This window comes from Choristoneura fumiferana, chromosome Z, assembly GCF_025370935.1.
Source record: "Choristoneura fumiferana chromosome Z, NRCan_CFum_1, whole genome shotgun sequence".
NCBI lineage: Eukaryota > Metazoa > Arthropoda > Insecta > Lepidoptera > Tortricidae > Choristoneura > Choristoneura fumiferana.
Genome location: NC_133472.1, coordinates 42899472 through 42920779, shown reverse-complemented (window position 1 = coordinate 42920779; position 21308 = coordinate 42899472). Strand labels below are relative to the sequence as shown.

The 21308-nt window shown below is 37.3% G+C and overlaps 2 protein-coding genes across 2 annotated transcripts in view; one reads left to right on the top strand and one right to left on the bottom strand.

Moving 5' to 3' along the window:
• Positions 1–11073, top strand: part of l(1)G0289 (plexin domain containing lethal (1) G0289) — a 75039-nt gene extending 63966 nt beyond the window's left edge. The window contains exons 10-12 of the mRNA XM_074101123.1: positions 626–751; positions 1951–2129; positions 3433–11073. Coding sequence (XP_073957224.1) covers positions 626–751; positions 1951–2129; positions 3433–3501 — 374 coding nt within the window. The 3' untranslated portion in view covers positions 3502–11073. The remainder of the gene's footprint in view (positions 1–625; positions 752–1950; positions 2130–3432) is intronic.
• Positions 11074–13443: 2370 nt separating this feature from the next.
• On the bottom strand, positions 13444–15084 carry LOC141440073 (uncharacterized; the record flags this gene model as incomplete). The annotated part of the gene is given in 2 exon segments (XM_074104559.1): positions 13444–14044; positions 14556–15084. Coding segments are annotated over 2 exon segments (483 nt in total). The 3' UTR covers positions 13444–13767.
• Positions 15085–21308: the final 6224 nt, after the last annotated feature.

Sequence of the window (21308 nt, the reverse complement as noted above, 5' to 3'; positions counted from 1 at the left end):
CCTGTATATTGGGAGCTGTGGTGGCCTAGTGGTTTGACCTATCGCCTCTCAAGCAGAGGGTCGTGGGTTCAAACCCCGGCTCGCACCTCTGAGTTTTTCGAAATTCATGTGCGAAATTACATTTTAAATTTACCACGAGCTTTTGCGGTGAAGGAAAACATCGTGAGGAAACCTGCACAAACCTGCGAAGCAATTCAATGGTGCTTGTGGAGTTCCCAATCCGCACTGGGCCCGCGTGGGAACTATAGCCCAAGCCCTCTTGTTCTAATTATCTACCTGACGGACTAAACAGTTTTTTTTTAGCCTTTTGTGTGAAGTGTATACAAATAGGTAATTTTAATACATAGATACTTTCATTCACTCATTCAATCCATTCGTGCCAGCTCTTGGGAGTCGACCTGTATCCTTTAGTTTAGTTTTTTTTTTTACTTAAAATAGACACTAGGTCACCACGATTTTTTTGCAGTCACTAATACGGGATTGAAGTTAAGTTTAATTATTCACTTCTCATCGTCTCACACTTCGTAATAAACTGGGATCTAATAGACATAAAATTATATCACATTCCCGCTCACGTAAGGTCTATTTTGGCCATTCCTAACTACTCAACTCACGTTTGTTTCAGCGTGCGAAAAGCTGCAGATAGTAAACGCGACCCAGTGCCCGGCGTCCAAGGCGTCGAACGTCACCGGCGACCAGTACTTCACCGACCACGAGACTGGTACCGGCGACCACGTCGTCACCATACCAGGTATACCAGGTCACCTTGCTACAAATGTAGTTTATAACTTTGTAATGGTTGTCGTGCCTCTTTCAATGAGGGCTATCGCGTATGAATTCGCCGCTGGTTTGAATGCCGAACGCACCGATGTGAATAAGACGACGGTTGCTTAGGGAATGACTTTAATACAAAAATGACAGCCCTTTTATAGGCTGCTACAAAAATCTTAATAGCGCCATCCAGGAATTGTACATACACGTGATAGCGACATCTATTGAGAAGTAAACTAAATTCAAACATAAATTATCTTTAAAGAAACTACTATTTTTCACCTACGATGAGTTCTGTGACACTTGAAATTTTTCCGAATTACGCATACTATGTTCGCAATATATGTTTTAAAAATAATTTCTATTTTGAAGCAAAATAAAAAGAAAATTTAATTCTGTACTTTTTAAAATATATAACAACATCAGTGTCCATTACATCGAATACGATAGGAAAATATTTTTTTCCTTAAATGACGCAATGTGTGAAACGGAACAGAGTAGTGACTCTTACCATGGCCTACCAATCCCTACAAGCTATATTTAATACAAAGAAACAGCAATAGATGGCATTACTATTAACATTTGTAAATTATAAAATGTGAATAAGCCGAATTAAGTAGAAATATTAAGATTAAAATAAAGACTAGCATATTTTATAAACACAACTTCACATCAACCTTAATTCAACTCCTTAATTTGAAGATAAGAAACACCATAAAAATAATAAATTGAGAATACGAAAGTATAGGCTACATGTGGCTACATTTCAGCTATGAGGCTTTCGTAGTGTTTTGCAATTGTGACGCTAGATGGCGAATAACCGGAAATGCGCTTGCTGGGCTTGCCCGCGCTTGCTCACATTCTTGAAACTATTGAGAGAAACATGCCATTCTCTTCTAATGACGTAAATAAGACAGAGACATCATGCGTATCTCTAGTCGTCTAGGCTCAGTTGGTGAGCTTGTTGGTTGTTGTCAGTGTACCGTATCCTTAGTGTCTCACTAGATGGCAATACGTATCGTGTTATTTGTGTTCTCACTGGTGCCATCTATTGGAAAATCGAAGGAAAGAAAAATAGCCAGTTGAATAGCCAGTATTAGGGTGATACCATTTGCTTGTACTAGGTGGTGTCTCTGTTATATATGTACTCTGTGCTCTTACCTACTATTTGTTACCCAGAGCACGTCCCCTCCGGACTCGCGGTGCGGGCCCCGGCCGCGCCCCCGGCCCCCGCGCCGTCCCCCATCGGCGCCGCGGTCTCCGCGTTCGCAGTGATCGCGCTCGTCGCAGCGCTCGCCGCGTGGCTCGTGTACGCGTTCAAAAACCCGCACACGCGCAGCGGCCAGATGCTCATCAAGGTAAAGGTTTACCTAGGTTAACGCTAGTGGCGCCGCATTAGCACGCTGAAGTGGCAATGGGCCGGCCATATAACCCGAAGAACCGATAACCGTTGGGGTAGACGAGTTCTTGAGTGGAGACCACGGATCGGCAAACGTAGCGTAGGACGTCCTCAGACTCGGTGGAGCGATGATCTTCGCAGGGCGGCTGGCAAGAGCTGGATGAGAGCGGCCGAGGATCGTGCTCAGTGGCGTGCCATGGGAGAGGCCTATGTCCGGCAGTGGACGAACATAGGCTGATGATGATGATGAACGCTAGTGGTGTAACGAATGTCATTTTTAGGGTTCCGGAGCCGGAATGGCAAAAACGGAACCCTCTATAGTTTCGTCAAGTCCGTCCGTCTGCCTGTCCGTCCGTATGTCACAGGCGTTTTACTCGAAAACTACAGTATGTATCGGGTGTCCCGAAAAGGACGCAAGATTTCAATTTGCAGTGCTGGCAACCCTAAAAAAAAACTATTTGACAGCTGAATGTTTAGGGTTTGTAAAAATGGCGGGTTATACGAAAGATCAACGCGTTTTTATTATTGAACAATATTTCAAAAGTAGTTTGGCGTGTACGGTTCGAAAATTCCGTGCAAAGTATGGTCGGAATATTGACTTGACTTCATCAACTGTGAGCAGAGTGGTTGCAAAATTCAGGGAGAGTGGATCAATTCATGCTGTTCATTCCACTGGTCGTCCAAAAACAAGCCGTTCAAATGGCAATGCTTTAAAAGAGGAAATTCGACGCTGCATTGGATAAATTTCAACCGCATCATGCAAAATGGTCATAGAAATTTTACAAAAGAGTGCGTATGTGCCAGCAAAGCCTAGGAGGCATTTTGCCTGACGTATTATTCCACAAATAACCCTATTTATGTATTTCAAGATTTTATATACAAATATATTATAACGAAAAAAAAAAGTGTTTTTCATCAATTTCAAATCTTGCGTCCTTTTTGGGACACCTTTATATCAATAAAATTTGGAGTACAGATGTCTTGTCAAAGGCGCTGTTTAGTTTTGTAGTTAAATTACAAAAATGAATATTTATAGGGCCCCATTAAGTAGCTAATTTAAAGTTCAACAGTCGGGACCCATTTAAATCGTGACGCTCAAAAACTCTTAGTAATGGGTCCCGACTGTTGAACTTTAAATTAGCTACTTAACAGAGTTCTAGACCACTAGACTTATTTTCTTCCTTTTAGTTTTGGCAGTCGGTTTTTTGATTTTTTTAATTTAATGTTTTATTTTGTAATAAAAATAACTTTTTTTTTTCTAGTACCGCCCATCTCAATGGAGCTGGCGTCGAGGCGAGGCGCGCTACACTGCGGCAACTATCCACATGTAGACACAGCATTATGGCCCTTAACACGACCGTGTAAGGTAACATATCGGTCGGCGGGTTAGACACGGACTGTCAACCTTGTAAACCTTTACATCTCACAGTATAATCTCAGTATGTGATCTGCAAATGTAAATTTGTGTAACGACCATAAAGCATTATAGCCAATAGAGTTACAACTCAAAATTCAAAATTTAAAAATTCAAATGCTTTATTCAGTAAATAGGCCGCAATGGGCACTTTTACACGTCATTTTTTAAACTACCAGCGCTTTCGGAAAGACCATCATTGCCAAGAAGAATGCGCCGCAAGAAACTTGGCAGAATGACATTTTTTCATAATAATATAATTACAAATAAAATACTTAAAAACTATATTATACAATTAAAGAAAAAAAAGTTATATGGATTGTCTGAATAATAGTCAAAACCACTGCGGTGATTGCTTCGTTTAAATTGGGCGGCCCAAGGTCAAGCACGACATATAGAGTTAGGCATGCAGATAATATGATCGATTTAGATACGTTGCAACAAAAACTTTGAAAATCGTTTAACACAAGTCATGTAGTTCATAGAAGACTTTTTTAATTGTTTTCTGATAAGCATTTAATTAATTTATTGAATCAGGCGTTACTTTGCGGAGGTCCATATCAATGAACTAGAAGAATTTCTTAGCATGTAATGTAAATTTGTCTGTTTGTAAAATTTCTTAACCTGAAAAGGTCGCGGGTGAGCAAGGGAATTATTTTAGTTCATTTTTAAGCATTTAATTGTTGTCATGTACATGAGTCAATAAAATAACACACTGATTGTTTATGAAAAAAAAAACAACTCGAATGGTGTTCTTTTATGTTGGAGGTAAATCAAAATGTATAGTGAAAAAGCCAGTTAACAAATCTCTAATGTGCATGGTTATAATTATGTACTACATAGTAAGTTTCGCGATTTCAACAATCGCTATGTTCGATTGTACAGTCGGTGACCTAACGTAGGTACAGTTGTGAATAATACTATGATATGATGCGTATTTTGTCGCAAAGTTTTGAATCTATCTTGCTATCTTAATTAGCTTACTGAAGTTTACTGGAGCTGATTCAGATAGCAAGATAAATATGAAGTTATCCGACAAAAGACGATGCAAAAGCTTTTTATTATTATTATTCGACTGGATGGCAAACGAGCAAGTGGTTCTCCTCATGGTAAGAGATCACCACTACCCATAAACATCTGCAACACCAGGGGTATTGCAGATGCGTTGCCAATCTAGAGGCCTAAGATGGGATACCTCAAGTGCCAGTAATTTCACCGGCTGTCTTACTCTCCACGCCGAAACACAACAGTGCAATCACTGTTGCTTTACGGCAGGATTAGCGAGCAAGATGGTGGTAGCAATCCGGGCGGACCTTGCACAAGGTCCTACCACCTGCAAACCTAACAAGTTGTAACTAAAATTATAAATGTTATACAATGTTATCGTGTTTTATAACGTTATATAACATTTATAACCACTTGTCTATCCAATTAGTATGATATGAAAATGTATACATAAGTTAGAGAACCGATCATACTATACTGCAGTCCTTACACTGGTCCAGGAAACTGAATCGCGTACCACAATATAAGGTTAGCTCATGAGTTTCAGAATCGAATGGTTTGCATTGCCAGTTGCCACTCTGTTGGTTAAGCCCTTGTTGTGTGTAGATTATATACTGGCCTTATACTGTGCCTTTATTGTATATTTGTTGAAATAATCGACTATTGACGAAATACCGTATGTGGAAAACGACCCGTTATGTAAGGAATACATTTTATTGATGGATTCATAAACGCTAGCCCGAATATAACGTAACAAAAATTATTTCGTATTAATACAAAGCACAAGCTGGGACTTGTTTAAAAACCATAGTTTAGTCGCTTGACTTCGAACTCGGGTAAATCCAATTCTGACGATTTTTAATATTTTGATATTAACCCTTAATAAGGCCCCATTTATTGGTGCATACTACCACAGAATCAAAAGCAGCTATCGAATACATACCTGACAAAGGATGTTTTTAAAGCTAGTCGTATTTTCAATGATTACAATGAATATTGTAACTTATTTCTAAAATAATAAGGTAGAATTTCCAAATCAATGCATATGGTAGCTGAATCGTCTCTGCCTTATAACGGGTTATATAAAAGGGTAGAAAACTAGTTGTGTTACAATTTTACCGGTTAAGCATAATTCTGTGTCGTTTTTGAGAAAAATACAGTTAAAATCATAATATTTTATCAAAATCAGATAAGTCCATATGACAGTTTTTTTTTTTTTTTCAAATGTAGGTAAGTCCATCCAAGCCAATCAGCGAAAAAAGTTTGTTCAATATTGCTGTTAGTATTTTTTTTTTCAAATCTAGTTAAATCCAGGTAAATAAATCAAAAGTATACAAATGCACACTGAGTTTTTTCAAAGATAGATAAATTGCAATCGATTAGGTCAAATGAAGGTAAATCCAATCAACATTTTATTTTTTTGTAAAGAATGTATGGTTTTAATGCTGAATTTGCCGAACAGGATCGCTTTCTTTAACGCTTTAGCCATAATAAAAAATACAGCCTTTCAAATCACCGAATTAACGATATTATCACTTTTTTTTTAATCTCCCAAATGGTTAAGAGTGGATTTATCTGAGTTTGAAGTTAAGCGACTCATTTGTCAATCAATCTGTTTTTTATATTCATTTTGTTGCGCACATAGTTTTCATTCACTCATTTTATCCATTCGCGCTAGCTGAGTCCATCTTATAAAGATGTAATTTATTGAGATTTTCGGTCAATTATATTGTCATTTATAAATTAAGCTCATTGCTGCTATCTGTGCTGCTATTAATACCTAATCTACCAAAAATATATTTGTTTTGGTAATAAAAGAAAACCTAATGTATACTTACACTTTGGACTTGATATAAAAAGGGTATTTTTTACATAGAAAATGATTAATATTTGTAAGCAGTAAGCCACTCGTTAAATAATGTAAGGGTCTCGAGGGGGGTTAAAAACTCAATGTGACTTTGGGGTGGGAGAGCGATTCTTTAGTAGTACGTTATAAATCAGAACATGCGTTTCTCAGCATTTTATTTCAACAGGGTTACCTCTAGGGATACTCAGGCATTTTAATAGAAAGTAAAAAATGTTTGTTTTTGCGTCGTATTTTGTCATTATAAGTTCGTATTTATCTTGATTTCATAAGTAGCTTCAGTAAACTTGAGTATGCAAGGTAAAAACGAACTCTTCCGACAAAATATGACGGCGAATCTTTATTCACTGCATCTACCAAAATTCCTTGTATCATTTCATTAATGAATAGGCCTTAAGTGGTAACGATACATGTTAAAAAACTCACTATTTGAATACGCTATGTTTCCATGTAATCGTCTTTAGGCATATGACCTTTAGACCTCGTTTGTAATTCTCATCTCATCACGTTTTTTTATAGACGACCGTATACTTTTCGCTGGAACCTTCGTTTTGAGGTATTAGCTTTTTGAATAACGCATTCGTCAGAATATTTGGATTAAACTTTTAACGCCTAAAGATTTTAAATGAAATGCCTAGAAAATGTTCGGTGCACTCAAATGCTTCTTTTTAACCGACTTCGGAAAACGAAAGAGGGTCTCAGTTCCTCCGTTTCTTTAATGTGTGAATGTAAAAAGGTATATTGTAATTTATTCACGTTGAGAAATTAATACGGAAGGATGGGAAATAATATAAAGATTTTTATGTATTTTGTGATGCGTAGAAGGTTTTTTATAACAATGTTCTTTCTCCTACGCCGAGGTATACACGTATGGAGATTAATATAACATAAATATATACATTCGTAATTATTTACCATAAAAATTTACACGGCTGCACTGCACTTAGATATACTAATATATTATGTATATGTTATGTTTAGATTAAATTAATTTTTAATTTTAGAATAGTGTACGAAAAGAACTCTAAAAATTAGAACAATAGCGATATATCACTGTGGTAAGGTTATAAACTGACAAAATGAAGGATTTTTAATAAATTTCAACCTTTTTATAATATTTACAAAAATAGTTTAATAAAAAAATGTGTTATAAATAATATTTAACCTTTACGGTGAATTCTTTACTGTTTAACCGTAAAGGTTAAAATAAGGACATTTTTATAACCTAGCAGCATGCAGCACGTAGTTAATGGAGAAATGCTATAAAGTGTACACATACCAGCGCCTTACATTTTATTCATTTATACAAAAAAAAACTAATTGTCAGTTTGAATTTTATCACTGCGTTAGCTCAAATATTAGTTACACGAATTTCAGAACTATGCTTTTAACACTTTCACCACTTGGTAGCTTTATTGGCAGTTCACTTATATTTAATTATATTATATTAATGTTTTAGGTGTGTAACACGCGTCATGTGTACGGATCAGTAGCGTATGTATTTACTTATAATATTTTTCACAACTATCAATGTCTATGTAAATTATATTTTATTTGGTTAAGGCCGATGCACACCAGATGCGTGTGCGCGTCACGCTCACGAATCTGGTGTGTAGTGGCCTCTAATCAACCAGCACTTAATATTTGATCATAATTTAATATCACTCACTGTCAAATACTTTTATTTTAACCTTGTCTATTCTACAAGTAAAAGCTCGATTGAATGCTATGAGTGAAGTTGGCCGATATATTTATTGTTGGAATTGACAGAGTTAAAGTAAGCTAAAATGTGCAACAAAACTTGAGCAATCAGGAATGATGCACTTAAAAATACAATCCAATTTGCAGTTTTAATAGGTAATCAAACTATGCTATTCTGTCTGGTTTGAATCCAAATGGTTTTGAATTAGTTACGGAGCGATATGATTAAGTTGCTTATTTACTTAAATTTTAGTTTAATCTAGTTATAGGACAATGGTTGTACAGATCGGCATTCGAACGTTCAAACTAAGTGTGGCAAGGTTCGTAACCTTTGGTGTAAGTTTTTTGTCGCAAAAAAACGTCACTTGCTGTGAGACCAGAGGCCGTATTTTCTAACGTTGCTGACACTTGCAATCACAATCAAATGACAGTTTTTGTATGCGAAAACTGTCATTTGATTGTGATCGCGAGCGTCATAAACGTTACGCAGTAGACCCTCTGTTTGTTGCCGGTATGCGCCGATTGCGGATACCGATTTTCCCAAAGTGTTCGAGAGTTTAAAACTCAAAGTGAGTTTGAATATTTTTGCGTCAAAAACCTACACTGGAAGCTCTGTTCCCTTTATCAGGTTATGACTTTCGACTATTTAACCTTTTCAGTGTCAATCCCAAATATATAGTAAAACTAATTTGAAAGTTACGCCATTGCGAGAACATCACTTTTATGTTGAAAAGAGATTTGTCGTTGGCTAAGATCTGATCTTGGTTTGTTATGTTTAGTCATTTATGCGCGATTCATCAATCATTCATAAGTGATAAACATACCTACAAACGTTAACATTTGCAAAAGTTTTAACATATTTTCTCGGTCGGTTACATTGAAAAAGGCTAAAAAATCTACTTGTCTACCAATACACCCGTGTATTCGCTTAACCCTATTCTAGTTAAAGTACGTTTCGTTATCATCTGCTACTTCATTTAAGCTAAATGGGTTTTTTAGGTGTCATGATCTGTTAAGGTAAAAGATAAAAGCATTTTTAGTATGTGTGAGTAATTCGATGCCTTTTAAAAACCTGATAAAGTTATTTGTAGCTATCTCAGTGGTTGGAGAGTATTTGATGTTTAATATGATTCACTCAGTGCCTTGCGGGTTCCGTCTTTGCTCACGGGTTGGTTTACCATTGTAACCGCCGTTAATTCCTCACGAATATTCCCAATTAATCGTTATTGGTGTTTAACCTTCGGAACACCAGGACCGCATACGAAAGTCACTAACACACTTGATATTTTAACCTTGCGCCTTTAACTTTTAACTTTGGATTATGCTCGCCATTTGGCTGTTACCTCTATAAAAACAATTTCAAGGTTCAATTTAGTATGCGTTTCAAGCACATCGGCATAGTTCTTGGTTTATTCTGAGAAGTAAATGGCAGTTGCAAATGGAAATTCACCTCTATCGTCCAAAAAGACATACAGATAACAGAATGGTGTCCAGTAGTTTTAAGTTCATATGAATGATGTTAAATAGGCACCATGCAATGGTTTAAGAAATCCGTCCGCCGGAATTATATGGCATTTACAAACGTTTAGGTAAAAAATTATAAGTCAACTACAGTTCGAAAGACAATTGCATTTCTTTTATACCATAAATAGTACCAGTGTTGCTGCTAACCATATTTATTAAGTAAATCTCATTGTATCTGATTTTGACACACCACGTTTCATATAAAATAGCTCACTTTTATTCGATGTTTTAGTATAAAGCAGAAGTTTTCAAATTGCGCATCGTAGCGTTGCCTTAGGTTACCAGTACGCATTCTAAAGTTAAAATCAAATATATTTTTAAAAGGACTTCGCAAAACAACATGTAAATGTTGCTAAAATAAAAATGTGTTAGTGGTAGTTTTAGAGTAAATTCTACACATTTTTATAATATGCTTTTATAAAGAATCTCTGAAGTCTCCCGAAGTTACAATCTCGAAAATTGGTCTTATAAATAAACCTAAACCTTAGATCAGTGACAGCACCAACCCAATAATGAACTTGCCTTTTGTTGAAACTTTAACCTTTTCTAAAGAATTAACACTACTAGTTATCCGCTAGAACAGAATACTGATAGCACAAATAGATGTGATCAATTGATCATACATTTAATTGGATACAGCATTCGAACTAAGCATCAGTGCTGACCATCGTACGAGCACTAAATCCAGCCTTACTCTTCTAAAAAGGTTAAATTGAATTAATTTTTTTATGTTGTAAGTAAATCATAAGGTGATTTTTCTTTTGGGTTGTGAATAGGTGTCATGGACCATGGTATATGGTAGTGCTCTAGACTTTCATATCATATCATATCATATCTAGTATATTGGGACCATTTTAAAGGGTTCCTTATTTAACCCTCACTCCACTGCCTTATGGACGGAACCTCGCTTTAACCCTGGTACATCTGTGTACGGAGTGCACTTTAAATTATGCCGAAAACTTTAGCGGTCGACACTTACTGCAACGGACCTCGCCCAGTCGCCTTTAAAAAAGGAAAAATAAAAAGATATTGGGGGGTCGTGTGCAGTGCGTGCGGACTTTCGGAAAAGGTTAAATTATAATTAAGGTTAAATAATTAATGAATATTAGAGTGATATTACGTGTATAATAAAGTATGATATTATCATTAGCATAACGTTACTTAATATATTGTGAAATATTTTCTAAATTGCAATATCTGGTGTTTATATTATTTTTACACCAAAGATGTAAGAAATCAAGAAGTTTAATTATGTAACACGAAATTGTATATTGGCGCTCAGAAATCATATCTTCAACTAAGTTGTTAATTTGAAATGTATTTTTTATGGATCAGAGTTATTTTTAGGGTTCACTTATTTTATATTTACTTAAATAAATTGCGCTGTTGACAATTTTTTTTATTTTATTTGCCTTTTCCTTCTCACTTCTTTTTGCATTCCTGTTTCGATTTTTGCGTGAAATATTGTGTCGTAAGTATATTGAATGGTGCAAGGTAAACAATCTTGACGAGTTTTTTTATAAAAAAAATAGTTACTATTACTTATGATTATGATAACAAAAGCATGTATCAATAATCATATGTCCTTGCTAATTGTTACTATTCGCTGTGACTTATTTTTCAAAAATGTTTTTCATTTAAAAGACATCAAGATCGATCGCTTACCTTCTTTCTAATGCTAAAAAACGAAGTATACATAGCCATTTTCTTGGGTTATAATTTATAAATTATAATATAGGAACTTAACATCTCCAGTAGGTGTTAAGTAAAGAGTAAGCAAATGTTCCACAATTATTTATTAAAAATCATACAAATTATAAACATGAAAAAAATTGTAAAATCTTCGATTAGAGTACAAAGCAAACCTTAAAGGTGCCGATGTATTCATATCATAACGAGGGTTCCCGTGACAGGCTATCTGGCTAACTTTGACAAATGAGCCAATCGGAGTGACTTTCCCGGCCCGGATAATACCGACCCTGTTTTTCGGGTCGGTATTATCCGGGCCGAGATAGTGTCACCCGCCAACCGCAAGCAAGGCTGTAAAGCCAAACGGGCTACTACGAAAATCGAAGTATGTATCGTACCGTCCCTTTCAATCTTGTATTTATAAGCGTAAGCGGGACGGCAAGATAAAGAAGTTCGAATTTGGCACTTCGTGATATTGGGCTAGACCTCTCGACTCTAACGCCATCTAGCGCTATTTCGATCGGCTGTCAAGAAATCATCATTGTCATGTTTAGGGTGAGTATCTTAGAGTATTTTGAACATGAAACTACCGTGAGACTCATATTAAATGATATTGTAACGGATAACTCACGTCTTAAACCGAGTTTAGCTCGACATGTTTCGGGCTATTTCGTAGCCCTTCTTCTCAGGAGCACGCGACCCGCCAGCAGCGGGCAGTCGCGCGAGTAGAGCGGTGGCGCGTAGTGTGCGTGTTGCGGCAGCCGCCGAGTCGCGTGCTCCTGAGAAGGGCTACGAAATAGCCCGAAACATGTCGAGCTAAACTCGGCTTAAGACGTGAGTTATCCGTTACAATATCATTTAATATCTTAGAGTATTCGAGCGTTTCACAGAAACCGAAACACAGAAAGAGATGGGTCCGTCTAATTCTAAAGCCCAATTTACAAATCAGCGCACGTAAAAAGAGCTCCTGGCAATATACCTGCGCAGTGAGCGAAATACGGATCAAATGAGGGCTATCGTTTTTTGTCTTTCTAGATGGCGCCACTGTTGCGTGAGGTTTTTAAGTGTGGCTTTCAGTCTTTTATTATGGGCGTGAAAACAAAGTTAAGATTAAAATCATATTTAATACACCTTAAAACCGTACCATAAAAATGTCAAGCAACCAAAGACAAAAGTTTCCGAAAGACAAAACTGTCTCAAAACAGACATTCATGCCCCGTAACGCATAATTACCATAATTAATTCCAGATATTGCAAAATATTCACAAAATTATTCTAATTATAAATAAACCCGCGTAGCTCACCCAAAAACTATGAGATTTGGCATTTCGGAGACCTCACGCTACACTAGCGCCTCTAGCGGCGAATTCATACGCGATAGCCCTCATTGGCGACGGAGCAGTGGGGGACGCGGGAGGGGGCGTAGGAGCGCGCGCGCCCGTCACGCCATTGGCTTGTTAGTTGACAGACCCTCCACTAGCCACTCAGAGCTCTTTTTACGTGCGTTGACTTGTACACCGCGAGCTGAGCGGTACTTGCACCGGCAAGCTTTACCGAGGAGTCATAAAACCGCAGTTTTGGTCGCCCGTCGATCAGGGCCTTGACTGGCTATCATCATAAGCATACCCAGCAACCGTACCCAAAGCATAAAAACGGAGCTTACTATACTAAGACTCCGCTGTCCGTCCGTCTGTCACAGGCTATTGACATTTTCACAGATTATGTATTTCTGTTGCCGTTATAACGACAAATACTAAAAACAATAAGATAAATATCTAAGGGAGCCCCCCCTTCAACGTGTTTTTAATTGCTAATGTCTAATGTTGTAATAGATAATAGTACGGAACCCTTCGTGCGCGAGTCCGACTCGCACTTGGCAGGTCTTTTGTTTAATTGACAAAAGAAAAAATACCTGTTCAATATTTTCTAATAATCACTAACGGATTAGGGCGTTTACAAAAAAAGTGTACCCTTTCTCTTTTTTTGAAATTTTGGAATAAATTTGGCTTTTCCTACTCAGCAGGGCTACTATGAAACTCGAAGTTCGTGTCGTGCGGTCCCTCTGACACTTACTATTTAACACGAGAGCGAGAGGGACAGTACGACACGAACTTCGAGTTTCGTGTTTCGTAGTAGCCCTGTAGAATCAAGAGCACAAACGATTCCGATAGTTTATAAAAATGACACTTACTACGTTTTTTTTTCATATAGTTACTCAATATGGGCGTGACAAAACGGACTCATACAATTTTGTATGAAAAAAATGGGTACATTATTTTAAACTATCGTAATCGATTGTGCTCTTGATTCTGAGTAGGAAAACCACATTTTTCCAAAATTAAAAAAAAGGGTACGCATTTTTTTAAAACACCCATTAATTAAAAAAAAATATGACCCTATTCAATACGTAATGAATCTAGAATTATGATTAACGGCTCTCATCTGTTTGAACAGATAGCGGGACTTCATGTCTTTCATAAGCCCGTCGTCCTTCAAAATGGTTTTGATGTTTTTCCTTGCAGCATCACGGGTGCCCCAGACGTCTATCACAGATCTTATCTCCTGGTTGGTGGCTGCGTGGAGAACTATCAGCACCGTGGAAGTTCCAACACCGCCTCTCTTCAGTACCGCACTGGCCCCACAGGTTCTCTGCGCTAAGTTGTCGACGTTCACGTACCTGAAATTTATTACCAGTAACACTTTACAACGAATCTCTTCCCTTTTTGTAAAGTCTTTACGAAGTGCAAAACTCGAACTTCGTATGTTCCCATCCCGCTGACGCTTATGTCATTTAATACGCAAGTGAAAGGGACGGTGCGTGACGAACTTCGATTTTCGAGTTTCGTGGTAGCCCCTCTGCATTATCTGCCACGTCCTACCGGCACTAAAATTTTAGAATTGCCGTACAGGACCTCCCATTATCTAAAATACTCAGGTACAATGTAAAAAAAAATTCTACGCTCGCTGCCTCTTGGGTCGGGGGCATTTTGCCAGCCCTGCCACCCTATAGTTACGCCACTGCCCGAGGGGTAGATATCGACCACTTCCCTGGATAGACCTGGCTGAAAAGATCTAAGCATAAAGATGGCAGGAAGTAGCTATTTTAATTTTATACTATGTAAAGATAAAACCTAACTAAATTAACGCAGCACCAAATCTTTTCTCTTTACAATAATACTTTAAATTACCTTATAGTGTATCCTGGAAACGTATTTTCATATACGTAAACTTGACCCTCAGTGGCAAACACCGGTTTGTTCTCAATCGTGGCTGAGTCCATGTGCTTAAGACTCCCATTCCACTCTCCCAGTTCGAAAGGCGTCTTACTTTTCTCGCAAAATTTCCCCTGGGATTGCATTAGGTTTAAAATAAATATTAAAATGAGGAATTCCATGTAGACGCATTGGGAACTCGGTATGTAGTAAGACTAGTAAAGCAGTATATCCCTCTGGTCACAGAATCACACAATGGCGTTGATAACGTCTTTCATAGACTTTTTTCAACAGCTGCCACTAGATTTTTACGCAAATGGTATTGTGTATTACGCGTATTGAAAAGTACAGTCAACCATGCGTCGATATAGCTCCGTCACACCATCAAAAAACCACAAAAAGAGTCATTATTCAAGCGTTTTAACCTGCTGGAATCTTCCAAGTTTAGGTACCATATAACCTTAGGCTACTATTTACTCTTAAACTACTAATAATTCTCAAGCAATCTTATCCGTTATAATTTTACTTAAAAGGTCCCGGGTTCGATTCCCGGCCGGGGCAGATATTTGTATGAATAATTCGAATGTTTGTTCTCGGGTCTTGGGTGTTTAATATGTATTTAAGTATGTATTTATCTATATAAGTATGTTTATCCGTTGCCTAGTATCCATAGTACAAGCTTTGCTTAGTTTGGGACTAGGTCAATTGGTGTCAAGTGTCCCATGATATTTATTTATTTATTATTTAAAGATATAATTACTAGGTACAATCCTGATTTTTTTCAAATTTTTCCACCCAATAGTTTCGGTTTTAGAGAGGGGACTCTCGATTGTAATGAAAATTTGCACTTTAAAGTTGCATATTTCGCAAACAGATCACTGAATCAAAAATTGTCTTGCCAAACCCCCAATGGTTTTAAAAGACCTATCCATTGATACCCCACACTAATAAAGTTAGTCGAGATAAAAAAAAACACCCCCACTTTACGTCTATGGGAGGTACTCTAATTTTTTTTCTTTTTTAGTTTTTTTTCTTTTACCACTTTATTGCCGTGACTGATACGTATAGTCATGCTAAATTACAACTTTCTAATACTAACGGTCTCTGAGCTTAGCCACGGACAGACAGACATGGCGAAACTATACTGAGCGGCAAAAAATCTGGCCCTCAAATGTATGCAGAATCGGTAATTTTGTATGAAGGGTGGGCCAAATTTTGTGCCGCTGAGTATAAGGGTTCCTTGTTGACTACGGAACCCTAAAAAGTATTTCGTGGTCTTCATTGACGTTACACCAAAAATAACTGTGCTGAATTAAATGTCTCTAAACACAGCGTTCGAGTTTTCGAGACTTCATCATGATCCCTGGTATTATCACAGAAGGGAGGAAAATACTTACCATGCCATAAAGTTTATCTTATGAAAGTACTTACTATATTTTACTCACGACTGTACTGTAGTCAAGTACATACGAGTTGTGTAAGCAGATAAGTATACGTAAAACCAATCGGCATAGCCTCAGCACTACCGTTCACATAATGGGATCGTAAAAACTGTTACGAAAGAAAGATCCAATGCAATGGCTTCCGTTTTTACTTACTGATCTACGGAACCCTAAAAAGGTAATTAAAAAAAACGCCAATAATGAAAACATGGTATATTCACGACGTAATACTAACCTGTATCGTTAATATAAATATAAGTTAATATTAAACTGATAGTCAACAAAGTACAATGTATTTACGTTCCAATTTATCGAGTACATACCTTACGTGCTAAATAGTTATCGGCGTACAAAAGTTATCAAATATATACTCGCTATTTGTATCTGATGTCACTAAACAGGTGCAACAAGTATCTCTGAGAGCGTTTTTAGATTATACGGTCCGATACGATATCGGGGCAAGTAAAATGTATGAAATATGATCGAGATTTTATCCCTATCCCGTGGAAAATCGGAATAAAAAGTGTTCTATGTTTTAATCCAGGTTATAAACTAACTTTTTGCCAAATTTCATCCAAATTAGTTCAGCCGTTTCAGCGTGAAGAAGTAACAAACATACTCACTCACTCACAAACTTTCACATTTATAATATTAGTAGGATAAATAAAAATATCCTTGACACCAATTGACCTAGTCCAAAACTTAGCAAAGCTTGTACTATGGATACTAGGCAACGGATAAACATACTTATATAGATTACAAACTTAAATACATATTAAAGATCCAAGACTCGAGAACAAACAATCGTATTATTCATACAAATATCTGCCCCGGCCGGGGAATCGAACCCGGGACCTCAAGCTTCATAGTTAAGTTCTCTAACCACTTGGCCATCCGGTTTTCAACAATATTTAATTAAAATTTATTCGCTTCAATTCATGATACAAATTTGAATTATATAATTACTAATTCTGTTGCACCTGTTTATAAACGTTATTCTATTAAAACCAATCTTGATGGTCGACCTTAGAGTATTCAAATAAGATGCGACAAGTGATTGATTTCAATAGGCTAGTACTATATGTATAAATATACTTATTACAATATTACAGGCGTCATAATTATCCATGACATGGCGATTGCAGTTCGATATCGTCATTTAATCCAGCAATGAGGGCTATCGTTTTTTTGTCACAGTAGATGGCGCACTGTTGCGTGAGGTTTTTAAGTATGGCTTTCAAAGTCTGTTATTACGGGGCGTGAAAACAAAGTTTAGATTAAAATCATATTTAATACACCTTAAAACCGTGCCATAAAAATATCGAGCATACCACAGTGTTGCATAGTCCCCGTTTTGATCGGAAAAAAAGGAGGACAAAGGTTTCCGAAAGACAAAACTGTCTCAAAACACAGACATTCATTGCCCCGGAACGCATATTTGCCATAATTAATTTCAGATACTGCAAAATATTCACAAAATTATTCTAATTTCAAATAAATCCGCGTAGCTCACCCAAAAACTATGAGATTTGACATTTCGGAGACCTCACGCTACACTAGCGCCTCTAGTGGCGAATTCATACGCGATAGCCCTCATTCGGTAGTCGAACTTTTTTATCAATTTTTCGCACCGATACGAAAATACGCTGACGCGTCAATCGCTTTGCGTTTTTGACCACATTCTATGAACGTCTGCAAGATCGCCGTAAAATCGGTAGCGCTACGGTATGCAGTAGCACGTGTTTCTAGAATCTGTATTTGTCTACAGATACTTTGACTTGATAGACCATAGTCACGTTTATATTATTTATTATACATATTTATAAATACGTCAGGGTCGATTCTTTCAATTACAACATCAAAAATATACACATTAATGGCTTTAATCGCTTTAATAAACTACAACAAAACAGTAGAAAACGGATTAAAATTTACTACAATTTTGTATACAAAGCCCTCGACATATTTAAGCGTCTTGCGTCAAAAACGCAACACTTAAGACAGTGACGACACCACTTATTTCCCGCTCACTATTATTATGATATTTTATGTACCATCAGCCAAATATGTGGCTACCACCCTAAGGCACTGTCCACCGCCGACGATGAGCGAGAAGCGAGCAGAGCGAGTAACTAGAAACGAGTGGGCGAGCAGTGAAAAGCGAATGTTCGAGCACGACGGGCGATTACTCGCTCTACTCGCTCGAGCCGGGCGGCCGCCAAGCTAACAGCGCTGAGCGAGTATCGCTGAGCTAGTTTTATAGCTCAGCGAGTCTTAGCTCTTGTCGCTGCAACAAATGATGTAAGAGCGAGTTCTCGCCGGCAGTGTGAGCCGCCAGCGATCAACTATTAATATATGTGTCTCTTTTACTCACACAGGATCTTATATCTTTTGTTCATTTCTTGAGCGAGAAAATAGTCGATAGCCAATCGTTTCCTCGCCGGCGGTGAGACAACTGCCTAAAGTTGATAATCGTTTGCATGTCATAAAACAATAATGCCATGCCAATAGACGTGTCTGTCAACTTGAAAGTTCAACTTTAGCGACATATTCATTTGATAGGAACTTGTTTAAAAATTAATAGACCACTTATTTGGCTGACGGTACATATACATAGCACTTCTTAGTTACTTCTTGGATTCTAGAACTATTCCACCATCGTCCTAACAAAAGCTCCTAACTTTAGTTAGGTACTTTTTAGCGATTTTGACGCCGCGTCAGCGCATCGAGCATCGGTGATAGATCACAAGTGCCGCCGCATAAAAAGTCTAGCTGCACGATTACAAACCAATCATTGTTGTAATAACTACTTATCTAAGTGAAAGTGGGGCAAATAATTTAAACAACTTATAGGAAACATTTCCACGTCTGCGATTCGCTTTTGGAGAGCCAAATAGCAGCTATAATTGCCATTGAAACTTCCAGTCTTATGATTAACATAATAATTACAATTTTAACTATCTATTTCTATATGAATAAACGTTATTTCAATGAAAACTTTCTATTATAAAAAAAACGCAACACAGGCGATCATTTTAGAATTCATACGTTTCATAATCGCAAGACCCACGTTAAATTCTGATCATTAGAATTAACTTATAATGTCAATCAGTGAAGTTGATATTAGCGTTGACTTATGTCCTCAATTTAGGGTTATGGGCCTAACGAAGTTAAACTTCACAATTTTCATGCATAATCAATACCTCGCCAGGGATCTAATTACAGCGATTTAACAAAGTTACCTCGGCGTTTCGGCCACATTGCAGTAGCCATGATCAGGGAAACACATATATTTTTATTTCCGTTAACTTAAAGGGAAAATTCAACAGGTCAAATGAAAATAACAATTGAAATTGATATAACAATTACAGTCACTTGCTGGCATAACGTCGAAGAAAAGGACAACGGTATGCCTTTCATAACAAGTGCAAAGAGGAAAGAAGCGAGTGCTGCCGCTGCGATCGGAGCATATTTTTCGACTGTTATAAGCATACTAGCTGTTTCCCGCAACTCCGTCCGCGTAGTTCGTTAATCACTATCCGCGGGAACTATGAAATTTTCCGGGATAAAAACTATCCTATGTTCTTTCCCGGGACTCAAAATATCTGTATACTGAATTTCACCTAAATAAGTTGAGCTGTTTAGACGTGAATAGGTGACAAACAAACAGACTTGCAAACTTTCGCATTTATAACAATACTAGCTTATGCCCGCGACTTAGTCTGCGCGGATCTAGGTTATCGCGCGGTGGCGCCCTCTACCGGAATAAAAGGTATCCCATTTTGATCCTTGGAGTTGAAACTACCTATATAAGAAATTTCATCAAAATCGGTTCAGTGTTTTAGAAAGCGTAACAGACAGACAGACAGAGTTACTTTCACATTTATAATATTAAGTAGGGATTTACTTATAAAATTATTGGAATGACCCAGATTGACAGCCGAAACGTCGAGGTAACTTTAACAACATAGGTACCATCGGGCAGGATCAAGTCATAAATCCCAGGTATGTTATTGATCAGGGTTTCTCAAAGTGGGGTACGCGAACCCCTAGAGGTTCGCTATTGGACGGTAGGGGGTTCGCGACAAGGTTTACGTGATGGTGGCTGCAAGACTGGCAAGATGATTAAGATCGGTTTTTGGAGTCTTTTTGTATTTTTTAACTCCAAATTTGTTACTTATTTGTTGTTGTTTGTTTCAGTTTGTATTTTCGTTGGCAAGATGATTCTTACCTATATTTGTTACCTTTTATTGAAATAAATAATATAACATTATATTATGATTGATGATGATTGAAATAAAAATAAACTTACTAAGCCAGCCATAAGTTTGAGAAACCCTGTTATTGATAAAGTTTTGACATTTTAATTGGTCATCCGGAATTGAAAAAAGCATGTCAAATATTTACGTTGAAAGCGAGGTCTCCACTGAGCGACACAAGCGCATGAGGCATGATTTTGTTCGACACTTCGAAAATCGAAGTTCGTATCGCACCGTCCCTCTCACTCTCGTATTAAACAATATAAGCGCCAGCGGGAAGGCAACATAAGGAGTTCGAATTTTTCAAAATCGCGCCGAAAATGGCCGCCGCGCGAGGCGGTTCGCTCAGAGGAGAGCCGGCTTAGGAATAATACTGTCCGCTATGACATTACAATTTTCTATTTCTGTTAGTTAAATGATTTATACAGGGTGGCTCATTTAGATCGGTCAGGAAAGTCTGAAAATCGACATACGAAGATCTGTTTCTTAAGAAGCATGTCATCGATTTTAGTAACAAGAAAATTGCATTCATACATTAAAATGTTTCATGCGGTGTCCTCCTGTAACAGATGAGGCTTAGGGTTTGTTTCACCATCCATTGATTTGTTAACTGGCGGTTAGGTGTGATGCCGTCTCTATTTGTTTTGTTCGAATAGACGGAGACGGCATCACATTTAACCGTCGGTTAACGCTAATCAATGGATGGCGAAACAGCCCCTTAGTGTTAGATTGTACATGTATCTTGTAAACATATGAAAAAGTGTACTTGTTGAAGGTCCTTATAAATAAATATATTTTTTATACTATCCTACAATAGTGTCCCACTGCTGGGCAAAGGCCTCTAAATAAATAAATAAACAAAATAAAAACTTTTACTCAGTTCAGGTATCGAACCCGGTCGTTTTGAAAAATAAAACACACATTATTTCTATTTGGATAACCCAATCCAAGTAGTGTCGGTCACGGGTGAAGACCAAAAAGACGAAAATTATCCATACAAATGTATGATTAATTATCGTGTCACAATG